This window comes from Anomaloglossus baeobatrachus, chromosome 2 (assembly GCF_048569485.1).
Source record: "Anomaloglossus baeobatrachus isolate aAnoBae1 chromosome 2, aAnoBae1.hap1, whole genome shotgun sequence".
NCBI lineage: Eukaryota > Metazoa > Chordata > Amphibia > Anura > Aromobatidae > Anomaloglossus > Anomaloglossus baeobatrachus.
The window spans coordinates 98,829,514-98,856,595 of NC_134354.1; the positions used below are offsets into that span (position 1 = coordinate 98,829,514).

Sequence of the window (27,082 nt, forward strand, 5' to 3'; positions counted from 1 at the left end):
GGATAGTGATAAGCGAGCACTACCTTTGCTTGGGTGCTTAGTACTGGTAATGAATAGTGATGAGCGGGCACTACCATGCTCTGGTGCTCGATACTCGTAACGAATAGTGATGAGCGGGCACTTCCGTATTTGTGTGCTTAGTAATGGCAATGAATAGTAATGAGTGATACTCGTAACAAGCAGTCAGATGCTCGGATGGGCGCGAATTGAGCACCCGAGTATAATGGGGTTCAAGGGGGGACTCGAGCATTCTTTCTAGAAATCTTCCGGAAAAATGTGCGAGTTCCCCATTGACTTCCATTATACTCGGTACATGAGTTGCGCTTCTCCGAGCATCTGACTGATCGTTACGAGTACCGAGCACCTGAGCATGGTAGTGCCCGCTCATCACTATTTACAAGCAGCTTTTGTGTATCCTTCTATCACTCGAGTAATGCAGGCAATTACCTCTGAATCCTGACCCATTCACGGCTGTAACGACCCATCATAGGCAGCAGATCAAGTTATTAGACCCGTGATTGAGGCGATATTTGCAATCATGTTACATTGGAGTCAAACTTTCCTAATTGTGATTTATAATGGCCACATCCCTGGCTGTGGTGTCCATGGATGGACTTATTTAGTTGCGCTATAACACCACGTAATGTATCCTCCCCAATTAGTTGATTTGGGGACTGGAGCGCCAGTGTGTGCAGGACGTCACCTCATGTATGATTAATCTATGGAAAAGAAAAAACCACATGAACCTCATGAATATTGAGGCCTTGAATACTCTCAGCTGCTGACCTGTGAAATGTAGTCACCGTCAAATATTCCCCCACCGCATCCTCAAAAGAAAACACAAAAAAACACTGAAGCAGAGAAAAATTTACTGTATATTAAAATTACCAGACCAAATATTAAATGAACCCATATTCTAGAAAACAAAGCCATAAACAAGATTATTTTTCAGCTATTCCAAAGAGGCATATTCTGTGGACAGATATGTGTCCTAGGAGAAGAAACATTACGGCGATTCATTATTCTTTTTACACTTTTCTAATTAAAAATTTGGACTTGATATTTTTATGTTTGGGTAAAATTCAGTATCACTTTTGCAACCACTTTCAAGTTAGTTTTTTTTTTTTTTTAGTACTTGTGATTTCTAAAAGGGAATCTGTCACCAGGTTTTTGCTATTTCATCTGAGACCAGCATGATGTAGAGAAGAGATTCTGAATCCAACAATGTATCACTTAGTTTACTGGGTGCAGCCATTTGGGCATAATCTAAGATTTTATTTTTTTGCATGTAGCAGAGCTGAGAGCTGTCCTATCCACACCAGGATCAGGGTAAATTTCTATAGACAGAAGCTGCTAATCATAGAAGGGACAAAATCGATCTACAGCTCAGCTCCTCAGACCCACTAATGATAAAGCAGGAAGCTAAACTAATATTGCAGGTAAACAAAAACACACTTTGAGATAAACTACTGGCTGTAAACAGAATCTTAACCCCTACAGCATGCTATTTTCAGATTACAGAGCAAAAAAACCTGCTGATGGACTCCCTTTAAGATTTAGCAATGTGGGTGTGTTTTTAAGGCCTAAGCCACACGGCATGAAAATCGGTGCGAGTGGAGTGCGATAAAAAAATTGCATTCCACTCGGACCAATATTAGCCTGTGTGTCAGCACCCATGAGCGATTATTTTCTCAGCCCTAATCGGACCGAGAAAACAATCGCAGCATGCTGTGGGTGCAATGCGATCCTGGTTTCTCTCGCACCCATTCAAGTCTATGGGGCGAGAGAAAAATCGCACTGCACTCGCATTACACCGGTGTACCACGAGTGCAGGGCGAGAATGGCAATAGCCGGCTACAGAGGAGATAGGGAGATAAATCCCTCCCTCTCCTCAGTGCTGGGCTGCCCCTCCTCAGAGCCGGCCCGCCCCCCGCAGCTGAGGTCCGCTCGCATGATCGGACCTCAGTCGCAGGGACACTCGCATGACACTCAGCTCTGCTATACTGCCAGCGTGAGCCGAGGGTCATGCGAGGAGATCGCAGTAATCCCCGTGTGGCCCCCGCCTTAGTATCCCAATCTTTTCAACTTATTGAACATTTGTCACTTTTCAAAATATTGCTCCATTTCTGTGCAACTGTAATCTTGTACCCTATTGCAGTCCAATCTGTCTTTTTTTGTGCATTTGAAGACTGACATGCAACATTTTAAAAAGTCATGCAATATTTTACTTAAAAAGCACAAATAAAGCGAAAGAGCAAAAAAACAACAAAAAACTTTCCATTTGTGCCAAATTTATAAAATATCGTACACAGCTAGCAAGAAAAGAATGTGACCAAGCACGTGATGAATCGGGGCCGTAATGAACATCACCTAACGAACATCAACTTTACTGAAAGGCAAATAAGAGGCCAAACAAGCAGCCGACAAGTTGTGTGCCTCTACATATGCAGCTCATGGGTCACATGCCTGCCTCGTCTACTGCCCTGCCCAGAGAAATCGATAGTAATAGAAAGTTTTTCTTGGGACCCTCATTTCCCCCCTGGACGGTTAGTTAAGAGTTTGTTAAATGGGAAACCAGCTGAGCGTGATGCAGTCATATGTATGGAGCACTTCAATGCCTTACAATGGATGGAGAACTATGGTCTCATTGTATTTTACCCCACCTTTCTATTTTCTTGTGTCTTTAAATATCTTTTTCTGCTTTTTTGCTTTTATTATTTTAACCTTTGATACAAATAAATAAGAACAAAAAAAGGAAACTCAAAAATAGAAGCAATGTACTGCACGATAAGCTGCCATGGATTATCCTGTGCATGTGTGTGACCGGAGGAGAGAACGCGGCCTGGGCATGCATCCCAAATGCAGAATACACAGAGTGTGCACGATCAGAAAAACGTATATAGCGCCATACATGTCCTGTGGTTGTGTGTGGTATTGCAGGTCAATCCTATTGACTTCATTAGAGCCGAGCCAAAATACCGGACACACCCTAGAGACAAGTAGTGCTGGTTTTACAAAAGATCTAAACTGGAAACTACCTTTAATTTCCACGGATCTATCAAACGCGAGGCATTTTGGCCATCTGTTTTTATAATTTAATTTCCTCAATGAAGTTAAACCTAATTTGTAAGGGGGCTGTGCGTGTGTTTGGCGTCAGCGAGGGGCATCCGACTGCTCCGAATTTAACGAACATGATTCAGGGCAGATGCGTCTCCTCGCCGGTTGCTGAACAGTTTGGGTACCAGTCAACATCCTCATGCCCGGCGGAGTAACAGAAACGTACCACCTTTTGAAAGCCGCAAAAAAAAAAAAAAATCACAAGTGACAAATCCACAAGAAAAAAATAAAAAATAAAAAAAAAAAGAACTAAAAGCACTTTTCATCCACAATAGAAGACAAGGAGTAGAAGAAAACTTCATGGCAACGGTTTAGAATTAAAAACGCTTAGGACGGAGAGTCGGCTCATATTCTGCCAAGTCTATGAAGGAAAATATCGCAGAACTGAGCAGAGCACCCCAATGTTCAGCAACCTCCACTCTCCGTGTGCGGGGGGCGATCGGCAAACAATCTGGTTTGGCCCCTGTGGTCCCCAAAAGGGAGGAAGGATACAGTGCAGTTTGCAGTCTCCAGCACAAGTTCTTGAGGATATGGCAGGATAAAAGGACCCTTTAATTCAGCAGAATTGTAAAGATTTTTCCAAAAAGTTCACTCACATCAAGGAATGTGGATAACAAGAAAAGAGTTTTCCAAACCTCTGCTCCCCGGGGTCACTTGCTCCTACATAAAATAATGCCTGAAAACCAATATACAAAATACAGCCTGTTACAAGGGGAGCACAGTGCCAGCTCAACTTCTACTATTCTTTCCACGTTTCTGTACAAAAGGATTCAAGAAATGCACAGGAGCAAGTTGGGGGCTGCTCTGGGTTGTGGGATCCTTCTCCGAATGTCTTTTGCCAAATGTACAGAGAGCTGCCTGGTCTTGTGATTGTGGGCTCACACGTCTGTCGAGTAGTACAGAGTGTTCCTCTTCAGCTCCGAGAAACTGATCGGGGGGTGCTGCAGGTAATAAAGGAGAACCTGGACCTGGAGAAGAAACACAAAAACTAATTCAGTAAGTTCCTAATCACATTGAATTAACAGAACAGCTCCAGAGCTGAAATCACAATTCAGCCAGCAAATCTCCAAGCAGTCAATATCTGCACACCATTCATCAGAAGGGAAACACATTACAACTTGATTTAGGAAAAGGTAATCTCACATTGTTATATCACAGGTTGTATGAGTTTATCTGTTCCCAATAACGTCCAGCAGAATTGTGAATGCAGCTCTGGAGTATAATACAGGAAGTCACTCAGGGCTAGCGCAAGATAAGTAATGTCAAATACCTACAGAGTAATCTGTGTTTGCAGAGTACATGTAAAGTGTATACTGCTCAGTAAGTGATTAAAGCTGGTTAGCGGCTGCTAAATAGAAGGGAATATTCAGTTTTAGTGAAAGGGGTTCATCACTTTTTACAATGTACTTATGTGTAATTCAGAGGGGAAACTAATAGTAAGTGCCACTACCAATATGTACGTGAGACATAAACAGAAAAAGAGCAGATATTAACCTGTGCCATGACGTCGTGGGACCAGATATCTGATGCCAGGTTTGTGTGGCCTTTGCTTTCCACTTCAGAGGGTCTTAGTAATGTGGGACCAAAGACCGTGGCCAAGTTGTGCAGTGACATCTTGTTGATGGGCTCTTTTTCTGCAACCCTACAAACAAAATGCAAAAAAATAATTAAAAAAACCCTTCCCCAGTTGCAAAAGTGCAAGAATATGAAAATAACTCAAATGATCTCTTATGTGTTCATACTGGCGGCTTCATCTAGACATTTGGTTTGGATGCACATATTTAGGAGGCCACGGACAGATGACTCATTTATTGTCAGACCAGGGGGTTTCCTGTCCTATGTTAACGGGGTTTTCCAAAATTATTACAAAATTTGGCAAAAGGCAGGCCTGAAAAAACATCTACTCAGACATTACATCCCCCTACATCAGTTTTTACCTAGCTGTAGCAATGGCGTGCGGTCTACATACAACTGTAGCAAAACGCAGATGTATAGTACAAGACTATGGAGGTCAGTGATTGGCTGCAGCGATCATTAAATGGAGACCAGATGAGCTGGAGGATATAATGGGGTATTTGTGGTCCTTTTTCATATTGCCGGTCTTTGGAATGATCTGAGAAAACCCTTCTAAATGGAAAAATCATTGCGCGTAATATGTTACGGTCATCATTTTTTAATTTAGCATGTACTAAACCTCAAAGTGGATCTATGGGCTACAGATTTTCTTTGTGGGGAGCACCAAGATGGCCTATGGAGACTTATAAGCCACACAATGCTTCCCTATGAAATTAAATATTCAAATAGCCTCTTAAGAGAGGAAAAGACTGGAACTCTCGTAATGGAGGTACCAAGCCTAAAAGTCAATATCAAACCTTTTAAGGGCCTTGCCAAGTAACTTAGAATAGAAAGCTAAACCAGAAACTCCATTTTCAGACACGTGTTTCTGGGTTTTTGTCCCTCATCAGTGTAAAGCTGAAGCACTAGTTGGCTTCTTGAGAGGCCGCCTTCTTAACTATCCTTTTCGGCTTGGCTCTGGGATTACTAGTTAGAGATCTTCACCATACCACTTTATTAATCATGTCTTCTCTCACAAACAGGTCATTATGAAAACTTTTCCAAACTTCTTATTTTATTGCTCAACGTGCCCCACTTTCATTTTCCATATTGTGCCAAGCTGATTCTCTCATCCAGGGAGCACGGTAGTTGAGCTCTCTGTTTCTTTTCGCAGACACCACACTGACTCAGAGTTTCATTAAGCCATACACATATTGTTTTAAAAACGGGTCCAAGTGTCCGGTCCGTGAGCCTCGGAGCTTGTCCTCTTTTTAATGGTTTTGCAGATCAGGCTAGGCCATAAAGTCTATGGGGTTCCCTGGGACCCAGATGAAACCAAGAGACAGACTTTCTCCTGCAGTTTTCTATTCCAGTTTCATCCATTTTTTAACTGACACATAATTAAGAGTCAATGGTTAAATAAAGTTTAGTCTACTTGGTGCAATTAAAAAAAAAAAAAAAGGGACGAGAATAAAAGCCAAAGCAACTAGGATGACACTTAAGGAAAAAAAAAAGGAATGTTTCTCTCAGACGGTAACACATGGATGTGAATCATGCCCGATATAGTTTGCCATCATAACTGGCAATTATTTGCCGCTGCCTGGTATCATCATGTACCTTGTTCGACCATCAATGGTAGCTGGACGGTGTGGGTAACACTGGATGTTGGTCCTAATGGACACGGCTTGCAGGCTGATTACATCTGCAGAATGTGCTCTATCCTAAAGAGGAGGTCCACTACACTGCATAGTGGCTACACATCAATGTAAGGCTCATAATGAAGGCTTTTCTCAAATACCTTGTGTTGTCAATTCTGCCTGTGAGTGGCGCTATCGCTGTCCACTCATCCCCATCACGTGACCCCTGGGCTCCATGACCTCTGAGATCCAGTGATGCCACGTCAACTTCCAGTTGACCCGATATCACAGAGGCCGGCCCCAGTCTCCCTGAGTGACTGACCTCATCACAGCCCAGCATCGCTCATGCTTGCGGCGCGCTGCAGAGAAGGAGAGAGCACACGAGATGCTGCGCTGTGACAAGCGGTGAAACGCCGCCCACAGCCCAGTTACTCAGGGAGACTGGGGCCCGCCGCGGTAATGTCGGGTAAATTGGAAATTGACATAACATCACCGAATCTCAGAGGTCACGGAGACCGGAGGGGGGGAGGGGGGGTAGGGGTGTCACGTGAAGGGGATCAGCAGACCACAATAGTGTCACTCTATTGAAAATACAAGGTATTTGAGAAAAGTCTTCTTTATGAGCTTCACATTGATGTGTGGCCACTGTGCAGAGTAGTGGATCACCTCTAACTTTCTAGATAAAACTGCTCAGTGTCGTTCTTGGGTACATGTAAAGTATGGAGACGCTTCAGTGCCAGGTTTCGCTCTCATGAGTCCGGGGATCATATTTACAGTGAGTAGGACTTAGGACGGCAATGCTTTATTGTGTGGAGGAACTCGCCAACCGACTGATCATTTATTATCCATCAGTATGATTAGTTATAGTATTGCGGTAGTGATCTGTGCTGGACTTACTAACGCATTCTACAGACAGAAAAGCGGCTTTTCTGCCAGGACACTCGCTGCCGCACATTGTACTTTCCCAGCATTGCACGCGGTCGCCTTTTTAGGTCCTGCCACACATGAGATACTGCTATGAGAAAAACAGCTGCTGAATCCCCTCCTCTCATGTTCCAAAGCAGCAGATGTGGGAGCTGGCGAGTACCCGTCTCAGATGGAAAACTTGACTTTTCCTCTAAATTCTTGGCCTGATTCTCATAAGACGAACTTACTAAAGATTTGTAGCCATGGAAAAATTTGAGATTAGAAAAGTTCTGATTCCCAGTCACGATTGTTACCTGGACCGAGCTTCACTTAACTCTACCTAAAGCGCAATGTGGGAGATGGAAATCTGGAGATTAAGTGCAAGCAACCCTCCCAATTATCCAAGATCAATCCCAGAGACCGGCGCATGAGCGGGGAATATACACTACACAGCAGCCTCTGCCTGGATATCCTCACTGGTGGAAGGAGCAAGGTGAGGAAATGTAGATACATGTTTTATGGGATGAATATTCGAAAAAGATCTGATGTCAGAGTCCACAATTACTAAAATGATAACCATTAGCCATATTACCATATTCATGTAGAAAACTCCACAGCCGCACAGTCCACACCAAACCGTACAGATTCTGACGCAGAATTTCTGTGCACATTTCATCTTTTGCAATGCAAAATCCACAGCATTAATTGATCTGCTGCACATGTCACATCTGCATTGCTAGTCAATTTATGTTGTACATTTTATACACAGCGTATAGAGAAGATTTCATAAAATCTCATCCATAATGCTGCTAAAGTGATACAAAAAGAATGTTATACCCCGAAAATCTGGACAGAAAACTCACTAAGGCCCTGTGCGCTTTTTTTTGCGTTTTAGCTGCAGGAATTTCTTGAGAAAATGGTTGTAACCTTTCTGCAGACATTCCCCAGCAAACCCTATGGGGAAAAAAATTAGCTGTGCACACACTGCATATTTTTCTCAAGAACATTCTTTCTGCAGAATTTCTTGAGAAAAAGAATGAGCATGTCACTTCTTTTCTGCAGGTACCTGCGGTTTTTGCCATAGACAATGGTAAAAAAAACGCAGGGACCAACCTGCTGAAAAACCACATAAAAAATGCACAAAACCACGGTAAAACCGCATGTAGTTTTGGTGCAGTTTTTGACCGCAAGTGTGGTAATCTTTCAGACTCAAGAAATTTCTTGAGAAAAATCCTTTTTCTAGTGTGAACAAAGCCTAAGTATCTGACTCAAGTGTATATATATATCCTTAAAGGGAATCTGTCACCAGGTTTTTACCACCTAATCTTAGAGCAGCATAACGTAGGTGCAGAGACCCCGATTCCAGCGATGTGTCACTTACTGGGCTGCTTAGTGTAGCTTTTATAAAATCACTCATTAATCAGCAGTAATTATCATTACATGACTACTTGGCATGCTGCAGGTAGTCGAGCATATTCATGAGCTCTGTATAACTGCTAGATCTGCAGCAGAGAAAAAATTGATCAAAATGACAGCAAACAGCTCATTAAGTGACACATCGCTGGAATCAGGGTCTCTGTCTCTATATTATGCTGCTCTAAGATGGGGGAGAAAAAAACCTGGTGACAGATTCCCTTTAAGAGGAGCCGGTCATGTTGTACATGGTGGTTGATCTGTGGACAGCGTGGTATAGAAAAGCAGCTGATATGTAGTTTGTTGTAAACGTTTCAGGATAACTTGTATTTAAAGGGGTTTTACCATGAACAATGCTCATTTTAAACTTGGTTTTAATCAATAGATCTTAGAATAATAATTTATACAACTGGATGTGTTTAAAAAATGTTTTTCCTGTGCTGAAAATAATCTTATATTTGTGTCCCTGCTGTGTACTGTGTAATGGCTGTGTCTGACCATACAGGGACATGGTCTGATCATACCACAGCTCCTGGGCCGGGGAGGATGTAATAAAGTATACAGACAGGACAGGAGAAAATCACAAATTATTCTATGAGGTATTACAAACAAGCAGGGAAATGTTTTACCTCACAGAAAGGAATCATCTGTGATCCCGTACTATGCCATCTCTTTCACATCCTCCGTGAACCAGGAGCTGTGGGATGATCAGACCATGTCCCTGAACGGTCAGACACGGCCATTACACAGTACATAGCAGGGACACATAAGATTATCTCAGCACAGGAATTTTTTTTTTTTTTTCAAAACACATCCAATTATTATTGTTATTCTAAGATCTATTGATTAAAATCAACTTTGAAATTAATTGTGTTTGTGGGAAAACCCTTTTAATTCACCAATATCCCTGATGTCTGTATGAATGCGAGTCCAACTAGTGACTGACTTTGCACAATCATACAGGGAGGATATAGGGAGGACTGTCAATCACTGAATAGGACCCACCCACTGGACTCCTATACATAAACACCAGGGATTTCAACAAATAAAATACAAATTATACTGAATCTTTTCCCACAACAATGTCCATCAATCTGATCAGCTCCTCCTGCTCTATAATATCCTGCCTGCAGATCAGATACCATTGTCAACATGATAAGTTCCCTGTAATTACTATCGAGTGATAAAGCACAATTTTGCGCACATAAGCCGGGGAACAAAATTTGCAACTTTTTTTTCCATTTGTTTTAAAGGGGTATTCCAATCACCAAGATTCTATCCTATTATGTAGTAGGTGTAATGATAATAGCAAATACCCCCAATTAGAAATGTAGTATAGTTCTCCTGATACACTATGTATGTTACCTCATGTTCAGGGCATTACAGGACTTTAAGGGGTACTTTGCACGCTGCGACATCGCTAGCCGATGATAGCGAGGCCGAGCGCGATAGTCCCTGCCCCCGTCGCACATGCAATATCTTGTGATAGCTGTCGTAGCGAACATTATCACTACGGCAGCTTCACATGCACTTACCTGCCCTGCAACGTCGCTCTGGCCGGCGACCCGCCTCCTTCCTAAGGGGACGGGTCGTGCGACGTCACACGGCCGGCGGCCAATAGAAGTGGAGGGGCAGAGATGAGCGGGACGTAAACATCCCGCCCACCTCCTTCCTTCCGTATAGCCGGTGGGGGCAGGTTGGAGATGTTCCTCGCTCCTGCGGCTTCATACACAGCGATGTGTGCTGCCGCAGGAACGAGGAACAACATCGTATCTCCTATTGGTGCGACATTATGGATATGTCCGACACTACACAGATCACCGATTTATGACGCTTTTGCGTCAATTATCAATTATGAGAGCGCAAACTGTCTTTTTGTATTTTATGTCATGTTCAGTTATGCACCTGTTCACACGTCAGGTCGATGAGGCTGAGTGCAGGCAGTCTTTTTTGTCTATATCAAGAGGGTCATACCTTCTGACCGTGCACCCCTCCCCCAGTAGCCACAGGTAATCTCATTCTATATAGCAGGTTCCTACGTGCCCATACCCAGGAGGTTTTAAACCTAGAGAGAGGCTTCAGAATAGCGTTAGGTACCCAGTTACGAGATATGCCGTGAAGGGGCACCTGGGCAGATATACAAATGGCCAATTCTATATGCTAAATGTCTCATTTTTCTTAGATTTTCCTTAGCAGTAATGCAGGTCCATGTTCACACATTCATGGTTTCCATACTTTAGCATTATCAGAGCGCAAACTGTCTTTTTTTTGTATTGGTGCATCTAGGCATTACACGTTGCGACATAGTTACTGGCGCCGGATGTGCATCACTTTCGATTTGACCCCGACGATATCACAGTAGCGATGTCGCAACGTGCAAAGTACCCCTAAGTATCCATGGTTACGACCATGCATATATAGTCAGAGTCAGATAGTGGCTAGTAGTGATAACCAAGGATACCTAAGGTCATGCCCTGACCATGAACTAAGTGACACAGTCAATCAGGAGAACTATACTACACTTCTAATTGGAGGGGTTTGCTAATATTTTTACACCTACTACATATTGGGATAGGATCTTAGAGATGGGAATTCCCTTTTAATGACAAAGGCGGCACATATCCTCCCCTGTGTTTTATCTAGTTACCTTTTTAAGTGCTGAAGCAAGAAGAGGAAGGTCATGAGATTGGGGTCTGGCAGGGACCGCAGAAGGTGCATCATGCAGTTTTCCCTGGCAGCTGGATCAGACAGAGCTGTAACCATGGAAACACAAGAGGATTAGAAGTCACAAGCAGCGGCACAATCAATCGGGAGGATAAATCCCACAATGGAGCCCTGTGGACAGCTGGACCAGAAGCCATCGGGATGCAGGCCGGCCTAGGAATGGCTGATTACTAATACACGCACACATGGAGATGTATATGGGCAGTGCTCCCCTGAATGTATCCACGGAGATGCAGAGTACAAAAGATAAATAACTAGTAATAATCTATATTAATTGGCTATTTATGCTAATCTGTCGCTTTCCCCAACACTGGCCATCATAGTGTAGAAGAGCAGCCATTAGTGCTTTCTCATGGCACCAATATCACATTGTAAGTAGACAGAGAAAACTGTGGGAAGACGTATGGGGATCCCTTTCTTCAGGCACTGCAGAGCGTAGCTATAGAGCGCTGCTCCCATTATGGCAGACCTGACGAGTCATTACAGAGATGCCACTGACTTCACTGGCAGGATCTAGAGGTGAGCAAAAAGATTCATCTGGTGCCCAGTCCGGTCCTCAGAGGCAGCCGGACCAGCGCAATCTTCCCCCTTCTACGGCCGGCATCCTCAGCCGGGCAGCCTGGCAAATACTAGGCCTTGCCAGGTCAACTCTGGGTAACCAGACATTCATTTCTGAAGAATCTTCTTGCTCCAATTTTAGATTGGCTTCCCCCTCTCCCGAAACCTAGAAGCACCTTCTGTGAAACAGTGGAGCGATGTATAGTAATGAAGCGGGACACAGCTGTATCATCCACCCTCTGCTGCCGCTCCAGCTTCACTTCGTATGATCCTCTACCCTCACCTCAAATCCAATCCAATAATTGAAGTGATCCAAATCAGCGAAGATTTTAATAAAGTTTGAAAACGTCTGATCACCAGAACTTACAGCCTTAAAGGGAATCTGTCACCAGGTATTTGCTCCGCCATCTGAGAGCAGCAAAATGTAGAGACAGAGACCCTGATTCCAGCGATGTGTCACATACTGAGCGGTTTGCTGTCATTTTGACAAAATCAATGCTTGCTCTGCAGATCTAGCAGTTATACAGGGCTCATAAATATGCTGGACTACCTGGCAGTCCACCAGGTAGTCCTGTAATGATAGTCTACTGCTGATTAAACAGGGATTTTATCAAAACTACACTAAGCAGCCTAATCAGTGATGCATCGATGGAATCAGTGCCTATACATTATGCTACTCTCAGATTAGGTGGCTAAAAACCTGGTGAAAAAATCATTTTAAAAGGGACTATCACCAGGTTTTTGCCACCTAATCTGAGAGCAGCATGATGAAGGAAAAAAGACCGTGATTCCAGCAATGTGTCACTTATTAGGCTGCGTAGTGTAGCTTTTATAAAATCACTGTTTAATTAGCAGGAGATTATCATTAGAGGACTACTTGGTGTGCTGCCAGGTAGTCCAGAATATTCATGAGCGCTGTACAACTGCTGGATCCGCAGCAGAGAAAACAATGATTTCATCAAAATGACAGCAAACAGCTCAGTAAGTGACACATCGCTGGAAACAGGGTCTCTGTCTCTATATTATGCTGCTCTCAGATGTGGGAGCAAAATCTTGGTGACAGATTCCCTTTAAGTCCGGCTGCTGAACAGCTAAATGGCTTCTATGGATCCTGTGATGTAGCTAATAAATCACAAATACTTGAAAAAGAAAAAAAAAAAGCTAACAAATATTGTAAGGGACTATTAATTGCTAGAATGAGAAGGATTGTTTCATGATTACAGAATGGAAGTGAAAATAGACTTTTACCGATTCCTTCCATGAAAGCCAGATACAGCTTGTCAGTGAGGAGAGGTTCTGGGAGCTCCCGGAAGTAAAGCTTTAATGTCCCCGCGATGGCATTGATGTCCATGTCACTGAGCATCACCAGAATGTCTTTATTATCTAAGAAAGAAATAAAAAGCCATGTAAGGTAAAAATGGTCATAAAACCCAAATCATGTTATGTTATCTATCAAACCCACTTACTGGCATCAAACGCAGCCTTCAAGGCCTGGATATCGGTGGCCACTCCAGATATTCTGTAGATCCCAACCTCCTCAATGCCACGCTTCTCCACCTCCTCTATACATTGACGTACTATATATGGCACCTTGGATCTTTCTCGCCTGGCAGAAGACAGAAGCGTGCTCATTAGGCGAGCAGTAATAAGCTTGGCTTCAGGAGTTCTATACGCCGACATTGGCCCTACTAATTGGTGGAAGTCATAGTAAACTGACAACTTTCCCAAGTGCTCATTAAAATCAAAGGTACGAGGCGAGGATGTTACTGGTGGTTATCTACTTACTTGGTTACCACGCTGATTTTAACTCCAAAAACACCAGTCTGCTTTTTAGAGGGCGTTCTTTTCAAACTCATATCCCGGCTGCTAAACTTCATGGAAAACTCCACTTTAATCTGTCCGTAAAAAAAAAAAATATAAAAAAAAATAAATAAAAAAATATCATCAAAAAGTGCTAATATGTCTACAAGTACAAGTGTTCTACCATGGATCATCATCTACAGTATGTGCAGTAATGACCGGATGACGTGAGAAGGAACATGTTCAGATAATGTGTTCACACTAGGGTCACCTGTACATGATGGAAGCCATGACGCTGTGATTGATCAGATTAAAGGTGTATTCTCAAGTCTGAAAGTTTCCTGTATCCATGAGATATGAAATACCTTCCCAATCGATGGGGGTGCAACCACTGGGACCTCCACCGATCCCAAAAACCGGTGCTCTGTGAATGGAGCGGTGCTAATGTGCCGCCCCCTGCAGCGGTTGAACCGCTCGGATCCGGGGGTAATTGCTCGTGGCTCGAGGGTCTCCGGACCTGGGGACTAGGGGCCACTCTCCAAGTGAAGGTGGGGATTTACAGGGGAGGTGTATATAGTTCGTGACGCCACCTGTGGTATATGGTAACTGGGAGTACCCGGGGTGATGGAAGGGGGTAGCTAGGTGACGTGGCCCTCCACGGGTAGGGGAAGGTCCCAGGACTCAGGATGGTGGTGCGGGGTGCAGGGTAAGCGCAGGCTCGCTGGTTGCAGGGATCAATTGGTACTCACTCAGCAATAAAGCAGACTCTATCGTTGAACCAAGACTCTGACTGCCGCTGCCTCTTGAGGTGGGCTCGTCCGGGTCCCATCCCCTGCAGCACTGCCTATTGGTCTGTGGCCTCTCTCCTGGCACCTAAATTTAGATATTCTCTTGTGGCCTTTCAGCCTGGAGCTTTCCGGGCCCCGCTCCCCACTGTGGCTAAGTAAAGGAGAATGCTCTCAGGAGCTCACGCTTGGGATTTCAGTTGGCCGCTTGCTAGGAAAGTCCTATCTCCCTTGTTGCGCTAGTGCCCCGATCTTTGAGCTGGTGGGAACAGTCCATAGAGGTCCTGTCCTCCGCATGTTAATTGCCGAGCTGCAGCTTCTCCCCGCCCTAGAGTCCGTGTACCCCGTTGTGCCTTCGGTCCCAGACCGGTGATTAGGCTGCTGACCGTCCATTAAGACTGGTCCAAGGCACCTAGCCTCAATCCCCTGCGACCGGGAGTCTGACTCCTTTAGGTCCAAACCACTGTCTGCAACCTAGGATTCTTCTCCTCTGGGAGCTCCAACTCCCAGCTTCCTCAGAGCTCCGCACAGCTCAAGGGTCAGCACTACTCTGCACGGTCACCTCCCACTTCCCTGCCTGACCCCTAGGTGGTCAGCCCTATTCCACTTAAGCACTGGTGTGCCTGGCAGGTGTGGTGCAGGGTGTCACTAGGATTTGTGAATGCTGGTGGAGGCAGTACTGCAGGTTAGGTTCCCAGAACCATGGGGGGTTGAGTCCTGCACGGGAAGAGAAAGATTGTGCAGAGCCCTGTGATGACCTGACTAGTCCAGGGCGTCACAGTAGATCATGCGTAATGCTGCTCCCCTCATTCTTATGGGAGTGCCGAAGACCAGCTGAGTGTAGTCCTTGGCTATCTCCAGTGGTCCCAATAAGAATGAATAGTGGCAGTGTGCATGATCATCCACTGCCCCATTCACCCAGTGCTCTTCAGTGTCTTGTTTTCAGGATCAACTGGGATCCTAGTGGTCAGATCCCCAGTGATCAGGTAGTTATCCCCTTATCCTATGAGAAGGGAATAACTTCTAAACTTGAAAATAACCCATTAATGACAGACCTAAGGAACTATTTTTTTGGTAAGCATGCCGAGCGAAGAGAACCCGACATTACAGATATATGAATGAATCCGAAAAATGCTCACCAGTCAGTAGAAGTGGCCGGGCTCAATAAATGGGTCTTATTAATGGAAAATGTGGACACAATATAAAGGACACATGTGGAGGCAATCTGATGCTCTAGTGTTCTGGTGGTGCAATGTCCACTTACATAAAGATCTGAACATTTTCACCAACTGATAAAAGCAGGACTGTCTGCAGCCGAATTACATTTTTTGACACAGTTTCCAACTCAATTAACACTCATCAGGTCTGGGGAATTTTTAAGACAAATACGTGATGATAGCATTGTAGTAAATTATTAACAGAGAGAAGTACTTAAGATGTCGAATTCAAAATGAAACAATAAAAAGTATTTGCAGATTTCTGCATTGTACAATGTATACAGGTGAGACAGTACAGGCATATAGAGAGATTACATCAATAGCAACCTGGAGGAAAACTATATACGCTTCATGAAGATGTCGCCCTTGGCTGGATTTGTGCGGAGGACAAAAAATGATAAGGACAGGGCCACCAAGATATGGAATGAAGCCATACTGAAGTCAAAGTTTTGTTATGTTCCTTCAGGAACACATTGGTCCCATGTCACCTACCCTCCTGCTTGCCGGTGTGGAGAGGTGGCAGGGAAAAGTGAGGGGTGAAATCTAGAAATTGACAGAGTAGGCCTGTGGCAGCTTTCGATGGGAGAAGAGCAGAGGACTGAGGCTAAGGCTATGTGCGCACGTGTGCGTATTACATGCAGTTACGCTGCGTTCTGCAGCGCAGCGTAACTGCATGCGTCCGGCGTCCCCTGCACAGTCTATGGAGATTGTGCAGGAGACGTGCGCACGTGGCATGTTAGAACGCAGCGATTCGGCTACTGCCCGAATCGCTGCGTTCTAAGAAGTGACATGTCACTTCTTCCGTGCGGTTTGCATGCTGTCTATAGGGAGAGGCAGCATGCAGAGCGCACGTTCTCTGCCGGCACCATGCGCTTCAGAACGGAGCTTTTCAGCTGCACTCTGAAGCGCACCTTTTAGGTGCGGTGCAGAGCGCACATGTGCGCACATAGCCTTAGGTACAATCCGGCCAGCTCCAGGGCAGCGTATGCAATCTGTATAGCAAACAATTCGCAATCACGCACATCTTGCCTAGGAGACTGGGTGATGACCTTGGCAAGGAGCAATACAGAATTAAAAATCAGTTCTTTATTTTAATAAAAGGTAAATAGCAATGTTGCGGGTTTTTAGAAACCTTTAATTAAATGGGTTAATTTGGAAACCTCTTTCATGATACAACCAATAGCTGTATGTTACCTACCCCATTCATCTCTATCACGTCCACGTGCCAGTTCTTGCTTTGCACTGCTTGAGGATCCAGCTATTAGGAAGAAATATAAAAAAATAGGTAAGACTTATGTCTGGGGGTACTTTGTGCCCCCCATACTTCCCATCATGTAATGGATAAATGCAATCACTTCAGACCAAGAGTAGCGGCACATGGTTTCTTATTTATATAGCACCATCACAATTGGAGTGTGAGCGCTGATCAGGGAGGCAAGTATACATTTTTTTTTTTTAAAAAAAACATAGGGTCATGAATAAGGGGTTGACCAGTGGTGGACAACACTTATCAAGTAAGAGACATTGTAAAGACTAATAAGGATATACACTGGTAAACTGCCTGCTATTCTCTCTACCCCGTTCCCGTACACATGTGCACTCAGGTTGGTCAAGCATTTGTGTGTTCTCAATAGATGGAGGGATATAAGCTACAGCCACTGAGAACAAAGGATCAGACATGTTAAAATTGAACATGCCTGATCCCTCTTTCTCAAGATCTGCTGTCAGGAAAAGTCTATTGACCCACCTACATAATAAATTGTCCCCAGCTCAGGCAAGGTTTTCCTAAAGGCTAAGCGGTACTTTAAGTGATTTTTCTCGTTTGCAAAAAATAGGTTAATTTTCATCAGTTTGGTGAGTTTTTACCATCAGTTTCATCAACATATATTGATTACATATGAGAGTATGAGAAGGTTTCTTAAGTGTCTCCTATCAAGCAATATAAAAATCAGACAGCAGTAGGATGCAACTAGGATGGAGTGTCATCCGATATTTTTCACAGACCCATAAACTTTTATTGCAGAGTTTGATCCATGACTCTGATCAAAATCGGACTTGTCTGTGTTCTGGTGTGGCCCATTGAGTCAGTCATACACGGACGCGTAAACTGCCCCATATACTATAATGGGTGAAAAACACCAACATATCACTTACAGGAACAGCGGAGGTCTGGAGCCCCAAGGAGCGCGGCCGCAAATATTCCTAAGCCAGGTTTGACACTCAGGAGCCAGTGATGCACGGCGAGAGGGCTAGATACGGGTTCACCGCACCGGTATACAACAATAGGCAGAATACACAACACAACTGTCCTCTCTTGTTAGAGGTCAATATCTTGACATTTGTCTTCTGCACAATGTTATTACGGAAGACAATGCAAAGGTAGAAACTAAAGGTAGAACAAAGCACCTTGCTCTGCCCTCATATCTATTTTTACACCTGTCAGAAAACTGCAAGTGTTTCCCCAAGACTCAAGAGAAAATCTATTTCTATCCAATTAGCCATGGGATAAACAGGCGAGAATCTGAAAGTTCAAGTTTCCATTTCAATAGGGTCTACCAAACATTTTCTCATCTATTTATAACCCCTGGGAAAGGCAGGCAGACATTTCCTGCTTCAGTCTATTTTGCCCAAGGTTATAAAAAAAATCCCTACATGATGCACACACACATCGCTGTGTATCCAACAGTGCCGAGAAGTGTACGGGACAGCCGGTTTTACATCTAGAAAGCATCAGGAATATAGGGGGGTCTCATACAAGCACCGTACACAGTATACGGCGGATCTAGTTATTCATAGCAAGCAGACGAGGATGGATCACTAGATACTGCACCCAAGGAGACACCAATTTTAGTGGAGGGTTTGTAAGCCTACAATGCTAAAACCCCTGGAAGAGCCACAATGTACAGTGATGACCTATCTTAGGTCATCAATGTGAGATATCAGTGAGCGTCCATCACCCAGGATAAAGTGACACCTTTCTGCTTCACGACATAGTCGTCACTGGTGGCTGTGCCTGTTAGAGCTGGGCCCCATTCACGTTCTCAGGGATGAGACCGGACCCTCACACACATCTTTGAGCTGTCGCAATTATAGACATTACGGCTCTCATCTGGACTGTGCTGCTCGACTAATCCACCTGTCCCCCTTGCTAATCCCTGACCTGCCCTCTCTGCCAATCCTTCACTGGCTTCCCATTGCCCAACTACTCCAGTTCTAAGCCCTAACCATGACCTACAAAAGCCATCCACAACCTCTCTCCTCCATGTGTGAGCTAGTCTCTCGGTACCTATCTGCACATAACCTGCGATCCTTACAAGATCTTTCTCTACTCCCCTCTTATCTCCTCTTCCCACAATCGCATACAAGATTTCTCCCGTGCATCCTCCATACTTTGGAACTCTCTGACCCAACTCATCAGACTCTCGCCTACTGTGGAAAGCTTCAAAGGGAACCTGAAGACGCACTTCTTCCACCACGCCTACAGCCTGCAGTAACCCTCAGTCCTCCATAGGGCTGCACGACCATCTCCACCCTCACCCATCCCCTGTAGACTGTGAGCCCTCGTGGGCAGGGACCTCTCTCCTCCCGTACCGGTCTGTGCCTTGTATTGTTTATGATATTGTACTTGTACCCATTATGTATACCTCTTTTCATATGTAAAGCGCCATGGAATAGATGGTGCTACAATAAATAATAATTCAGAGAGTCGAGTTGAGGTGTGGATTTTGGGTAGAAGTTGCCAATTTTCACGATGGCACATTAAAAGGCACACTTCTTTACAACATGTCTCAGGTTTTGCACAAAAATACAAATACTCAAAATTGCACCACCTCCGAGATCTACCTGAACCAAAAACACTTTGTTGTGGTGCTTTTTTGGACAATGGAACAGCTGCAATGTTTCACCATTCAATGTCCCCATGTGAACCCCCAACTTTATGATGTAAAATTACCACATTTTTTTCCCTCTACCACCACACGAAATGCAGAGGTCTCCTCCTACTGATGTAATTACAAGGAGTAACAGACCTGAATAAAATTATCCTCTCACATTTCATCCGTACTCTCCAGTGAAAGCAAATAGCCAAGAGTCCCCCATCCGGAGCAACTTCAAAGGGCTGCTTGTGAGATACTGGGAAGAGAATATTATGCATGCGCCACTAACAAGCCTGAGTAAGTGCGATCCAGCTGAACAGCGCTCATGAGGCAGCAGGTAGCCATCTCTAATGCATCGCCGCCCTCCAAGGCCGTGCAGCACAATAGGGAGCATTCACGTTCAGGGGACCGGAGGCAAAGATTACTTTGACCAGCTGATGACATCAATTTATTTATCAAATGGCGGCTGTAATGGTGCACGGCCATCCTGGCTTCATGGTGCTCTACACCAGGGACACACGGTACTGTGCTATAGGCGTCAGCTGGAGGCCGGCGCTTGTATCTGGTGCCAGCGTCCTGGATAGTGGTCAATACTCCCCTTGAAGGGCTTTGAACATATATGTGTGTGTATCTCAGGGTTTCTATCAAGCATTGGTTAACCATAGTTCATACTACACATAATAAATGGAAATTGACTATAGAGCTTGAAAACTTTAATTGCATGCCTCGTCCAAGATCATACATATATACCAAATATCCACAACGCTGAAGTAATCGGATGCAAATTACCAAATGTAATTATTATGCCACAGACATTAATGAATGACTTTGAATGTATAATACTGTGATCAATTTTACACAATGTTTTGGTTCATTCTGAGCCTTTTTTGCTGCGTCATGGCTGATAAAAACTCAGGTGGAGTAATATACAAATTATATGTATTATCTAGTGATGAGCGAACACTACCATGCTCGGAACTCATAACAAGCAGGTCGGACGCTCGCAACTCGAGTACGGAGTGTAATGGAAATCAATGGAGAATTTGAGCAAGTCAAGCCCATCTGATCTTCTGGTAAAATGCTTGAGTTTCCCATTGGCTTCCATTATACTTGGTACTCAAGCCCATTATGAGTACCACGCATGGTAGTGCTCGCTCATCACTATTCGTTACGAGTACCACACATCCGAGCATGGTAGTGCTCGCTCATCACTATTCGTTATGAATACCACGTACCAGAGCATGGTAGTGCCTGCTCATCACTATTCGTTACGAGAACCACACACCTGAGCATGGTAGTGCTCACTCATTACGAGTACCATACATCCGAGCATGGCAATGCTCACTCATCACTATTCGTTACGAGTACCACGCTCCCGAGCATGGTAGTGCTCACTCATCACTATTCGTTATGAGTACCACACACCCGAGCATGGTAGTGCCCGCTTATCACTAGTATTACCCACTTAGAAAATCTTTAATATTTGTTTTAATATTTGTTGCACCTGTCAAATAGAAGTGCATTTCTGGAACATTACTTCCACATATTTCTGAAATAAAAACATCTAATCTCAGAACAAAAGCTATGCTTACATTCAGCATCCTAGCACTGGCTTTACTTTATATATATGAAAATTCTGATGGTTGGTTCCTTTTAAGAAACAGTTAATTTTTTGGACGATTGCTTGTTTTATCTTCATATATGAAGAATTCATACTCAAGACAATCACAGGGTGCAATTACATAAAAAACGTAAATGCTGAAAACTACACTAAATGGGAATGGAAACGGTGACGTGGCTCAGCACGGTGCACAAGCTCCATTGACCTTGTTATGTTTTATAAAGCTCAATCCATGGAAACTGTCCCACCCAGCAGCCTGAATAGGAAGCTGATGCCCTCTGCATGTTTCCAATTATCCTGACAATTGTGCGCACAATGAATGAAATATGGGGAAATGAGCGGACACCGGACAATTTACTGTAATCGTGAAGGAGCACACATCTCCTATTAACAAATCAACCCGGCCAAGGAGGAGGCCATTTGTAAGGATCAACTATTCACAGGAACCACATCTATACGTGGAGTAAATACCAGCGTTACATAACGGACCGGCAGCCACCTATATGTATTGAGAAAACACTGCTCTCCTACAGGCAACTGGAAGGAGAAGGGAATTCATCCCTGGCAAGAACAAATAGCACTGATTCACCTTAGGGCGGATGATGAAACCTACAAGAGAAATTACCGTACTTTATTATTTTTTTTATAGGAATGCACTAACCAAAGGCTTCCAAGATGGCTCAATTGGTAGGATCAGCATTCTTCATTCATATATATGTTACCAGCAACGTGTAAAAACAGGCATTCTATTGAATACCTAGGCAATGTATACAATGCCGGAAATAGGTCGTCAAAGTATGAAATACATCAGGTGTTCATACATTTCCTAGTCATTCTATAGAATACGTAAATGACAGGCGGAGTGTAGAACACTACAGGGGTGGTCCGTCCAAAATTAGGTGGACATTATAAATAAAAAGACAGTATAGAAAATTAGGTGGACAGAGCAGGCAACATTTTGAACCAACTCTATGCAAGTGTTTGCCAAAAGGGCTTGCTCAAGGTTCAAGATGTTCCTGACCACAAAATACCTCTTCGATCTGCTGCTACTGCTCAATCCATAGGAAGTGGCGAGGATTTTTAAGGTGTATGTGCAAGACTCAGGGTACTGTCACATTTTAGCGACGTTCTAGCGATCCCACCAACGAGCTTACCTGGTCAGGATCGCTGGTGTGGCGCAACATGGTCGCTGGTGAGCTGTCAATCAGGCATATCTCACCAGTGACCAGCCCTCAGCGACACGTGGAAGCGATGCTGCGCTTGGTAATCAAGGTAAATATCGGGTAACCAAGCAAAGCACTTCGCTTGGTTACCCGATATTTACCTTGGTTACCAGCGCACACCGCTTAGCGCTGGCTCCCTTTGCTTATTTACCCGATGTGTACTCTGGCTACGTGTGCAGGGAGCAGGGAGCCGGCACTGGCAGCCTGAGAGCGGCGTACGCTAGTAACCAAGGTAAATATCGGGTAACCAAGCACAGCGCTTCGCTTGGTTACCCGATATTTACCTTGGTTACAGCTTACCGCAGGCTGCCAGAAGCCGGCTCCCTGCACATTCAGATCGTTGCTCTCTCGCTGTCAAACACAGCGATGTGTGCTTCACAGCGGGAGACCAACGTAAAAATAATGAACCAGCCCTGTGTGTAACGAGCAGCGATTTCACAGCAGGGGCCAGATCACTGCTCAGTGTCACACACAGCGAGATCGCTAATGAGGTCACTGCTGCGTCACAAAAACGGTGACTCAGCAGCGATCTCGCTATGTGAGAAGTACCCCTAAGTGCCAAACTAACAAATGCCTTTGCGTAAAAAAAAAAATGAAGTGCAATTCAAAATGCCATTCTAGCCTCCCGTGCTGCAACAAATAGTCAGGAATGACACTTCTGATTCCTTTCCTTTTTTTTCCCCAGCAAAGATATCCTGTTGTTCATTTTGCATTTCTTTTTTCATGTTTTTGACTGTTTGTTACTAAAGACTAAAAGTCAGGAATGACACTTCTGTTTCTTTGTGTTTTTTCCCAGTAAAGATATAATGTTGTTCATTTAGGATTTCTTCTTTCATTAGTTTTTTGATTGTTTGTTACTAAAGACTTTTCCAATCTGGGCATTATATCAGACTTTGCCTGAGCAGTCCTTGTCATTCTTTAGAATACCTAGACATTTTATGTAATGCCTAGGAAAAGTATAGAACAACGCACATATTTCATACCTTGCCTAAAAACGACAGGGATTGTATACATTGCCTAGGTATTCTATAGAATGCCGGGTTTTCATACATTGCCTGTAAAGGTACCGTCACACTAAGCAACATCGCTAGCAACATCGCTGCTGAGGCACAACTTGCTAGCGATGTTGCTGTGTGTGACATCCAGCAACAACCTGGCCCCTGCTGTGAGGTCGTTGGTTGTTGCTGAATGTCCTGGGCCATTTTTTAGTTGTTGCTGTCCCGCTGTGAAGCGCACATCGCTGTGTGTGACAGCGAGACAGCAACAACTAAATGTGCAGGCAGCAGGAGCCGGCTTCTGCGGACGCTGGTAACCAATGTAAATATCGGGTAACCATGAAGCCCTTCCCTTGGTTACCCGATATTTACCTTCGTTACCAGCGTCCACCGCTCTCACGCTGTCAGTGCCGGCTCCCTGCACACGTAGCTGGAGTACACATCGGGTAATTAACCCAATGTGTACTGTGGCTAGGAGTGCAGGGAACAGGGATCCGGCACTGGCAGCGTGAGAGCAGCGGACGCTGGTAACGAAGGTAAATATCGGGTAACCAAGGGAAGGGCTTCTTGGTTACCCGATGTTTACCGTGGTTACCAGCAACCCGCAGAAGCCGGCTCCTGCTCCCTGCACACGTAGCAGAGTACACATCGGGTAATTAACTCGATGTGTACTGTGGCTAGGAGTGCAGGGAGCCAGCGCTAAGCGGTGTGCGCTGGTAACCAAGGTAAATATCGGGTTGGTTACCCGATATTTACCTTAGTTACCAAGCGCAGCATTCTTCCACGTGTAGCGACGCTCTAGCGATCCCTGCCAGGTCAGGTTGCTGGTGGGATCGCTGGAGCGTCGCTTAGTGTGACATCTCACCAGCGACCTCCTAGCAACGTACCAGCGATCCCTATCAGGTTGTATCGTTGTTGGGATCGCTGGTAAGTTGTTTAGGGTGACTGGGCCTTAACATACACATCTAGATGGACATTGCACAAAGCAACCTGCTGCTTTAGAATAGGGGACATACAGATAGAACCTTCCTCAAACTTACCTCTAAACCTGATAAGCCAAGAGGTAAAAAAAAATGATGTCCAATTGATGCCACAATGGATGCCATCTATATCTGTTTAAAATACACATCTTATTACTGGATGGCACAAGTTAATTACTATAATGACTAATTGCATAACTTTACTCAATTTAAATGGACATGGTTAATAGAAGTCATTACAGGATTGCTGCTTGTAAGGATGGCCATGCCCCCTGGAGCAGAAAATATAGACAGTGCAGGGACCCGGGAAGCATCTGAGTGGTGGGAGTCAGAACAGCACAGCTCTTGGTACCGCTGGGTACAGCAGCTCACCTGCAATCCAATGGGTCATCAATCTCACAAGGTCAGACAACCAGTAAGTTCACACAGTGCGTTTTTCGCGGTGTTTTTGCGCGTTTTTCGGGTGCGTTTTTGGCCTCAAAACTGCATGACTTTGCTTCCCCAGCAAAGTCTATGAGTTTTCATTTTTGCTGTCCGCACACAACTTTTTTTTTAAGCTGCGTTTTTGAGCTTAAAAAAAATGGACAAGTCAATTCTTTCCTGCGTTTTCCCCACATGCAATGCATTGGAAAAATGCAGAGATCAAAAACGCAGCAAAACGCAGCCAAAAACGCACCAAATCGCTAAAGGTCCACATATACATTGGCTAGACCCACCAATACTGGCGGACTCAGCAGACAGTCTAATATGTATGGGGGCCCCCGGACTCATAGCCAGATAGATTATGTAGAGCAGGGATATCAAACTCAAATATACAGAGAGACAGGGACAATGTTGTGGGTCAACTTAGTTGCAGACCCCAAATAATTCTCCATACAGAATAATGGACCCCACATAGCCCTCCATACAGAATAATGGACCCCACAGTCTTCCATACAGAATAATGGACCCCACATAGCCCTCCATACAGAATAATGGACCCCACATAGCCCTCCATACAGAATAATGGACCCCACATAGTCTTCCATACAGAATAATGGACCCCACATAGCCTTCCATACAGAATAATGGGCCCCACATAGTTTTCCATACAGAATAATGGACCCCACATAGCCCTCCATACAGAATAATGGACCCCAGATAGTCTTCCATACAGAATAATGGACCCCACATAGCCTTCCATACAGAATAATGGGCCCCACATAGCCTTCCATACAGAATAATGGGCCCCACATAGCCCTCCATACAGAATAATGGACCCCACATAGCCCTCCATACAGAATAATGGGCCCCACATAGCCTTCCATACAGAATAATGGGCCCCACATAGCCTTCCATACAGAATAATGGACCCCACATAGCCCTCCATACAGAATAATGGGCCCCACATAGCCTTCCATACAGAATAATGGGCCCCACATAGCCCTCCACACAGAATAATGGACCCCACATAGCCCTCCATACAGAATAATGGACCCCACATAGCCTTCCATACAGAATAATGGGCCCCACATAGCCTTCCATACAGAATAATGGACCCCACATAGCCCTCCATACAGAATAATGGACCCCACATAGTCTTCCATACAGAATAATGGACCCCACATAGCTCTCCATACAGAATAATGGACCCCACATAGCCCTCCATACAGAATAATGGGCCCCACATAGCCCTCCATACAGAATAATGGGCCCCACATAGCCTTCCATACAGAATAATGGACCCCACATAGTCTTCCATACAGAATAATGGACCCCACATAGCCTTCCATACAGAATAATGGGCCCCACATAGCCTTCCATACAGAATAATGGACCCCACATAGCCCTCCATACAGAATAATGGACCCCACATAGTCTTCCATACAGAATAATGGACCCCACATAGCTCTCCATACAGAATAATGGACCCCACATAGCTCTCCATACAGAATAATGGACCCCACATAGCCTTCCATACAGAATAATGGACCCCACATAGCCTTCCATACAGAATAATGGACCCCACATAGTCTTCCATACAGAATAATGGACCCCACATAGCTCTCCATACAGAATAATGGACCCCACATAGTCTTCCATACAGAATAATGGACCCCACATAGCCTTCCATACAGAATAATGGACCCCACATAGCCTTCCATACAGAATAATGGACCCCACATAGTCTTCCATACAGAATAATGGACCCCACATAGCCTTCCATACAGAATAATGGACCCCAGATAGTCTTCCATACAGAATAATGGACCCCACATAGCCTTCCATACAGAATAATGGACCCCACATAGCCTTCCATACAGAATAATGGGCCCCACATAGCCTTCCATACAGAATAATGGGCCCCACATAGCCTTCCATACAGAATAATGGACCCCACATAGCCCTCCATACAGAATAATGGACCCCACATAGTCTTCCATACAGAATAATGGACCCCACATAGCCCTCCATACAGAATAATGGACCCCACATAGTCTTCCATACAGAATAATGGACCCCACATAGCCTTCCATACAGAATAATGGACTCATTGGCATCGAAGGCCATATAAATCAGCCTGAGGGCCAGAGTTTGTCATATGTGCTGTAGAGGGAGATCAGGACCTAGTATGTGTGATTTCGTATTAGGCTAAGTTCACACATCCTGTGTTTTCAATCCGTCAGGTCCGTCAGCA

At 44.5% G+C, this 27,082-nt stretch overlaps 1 protein-coding gene across 8 annotated transcripts in view; it reads right to left on the minus strand.

The window, feature by feature from the left end:
- Window positions 1-847: 847 nt before the first annotated feature.
- Window positions 848-27,082, minus strand: part of ABR (ABR activator of RhoGEF and GTPase) — a 551,973-nt gene continuing 525,738 nt past the window's right edge. For all 8 annotated transcript variants that reach the window (XM_075335215.1, XM_075335218.1, XM_075335216.1 and 5 more), the window contains 7 exons: window positions 16,910-16,969; window positions 13,695-13,804; window positions 13,376-13,515; window positions 13,158-13,292; window positions 11,275-11,380; window positions 4,612-4,759; window positions 848-4,085 (listed from right to left, as the gene is read on the minus strand). In XM_075335215.1, the coding sequence (XP_075191330.1) occupies window positions 3,996-4,085; window positions 4,612-4,759; window positions 11,275-11,380; window positions 13,158-13,292; window positions 13,376-13,515; window positions 13,695-13,804; window positions 16,910-16,969 (789 nt within the window). In that variant the 3' untranslated portion in view covers window positions 848-3,995. The remainder of the gene's footprint in view (window positions 4,086-4,611; window positions 4,760-11,274; window positions 11,381-13,157; window positions 13,293-13,375; window positions 13,516-13,694; window positions 13,805-16,909; window positions 16,970-27,082) is intronic.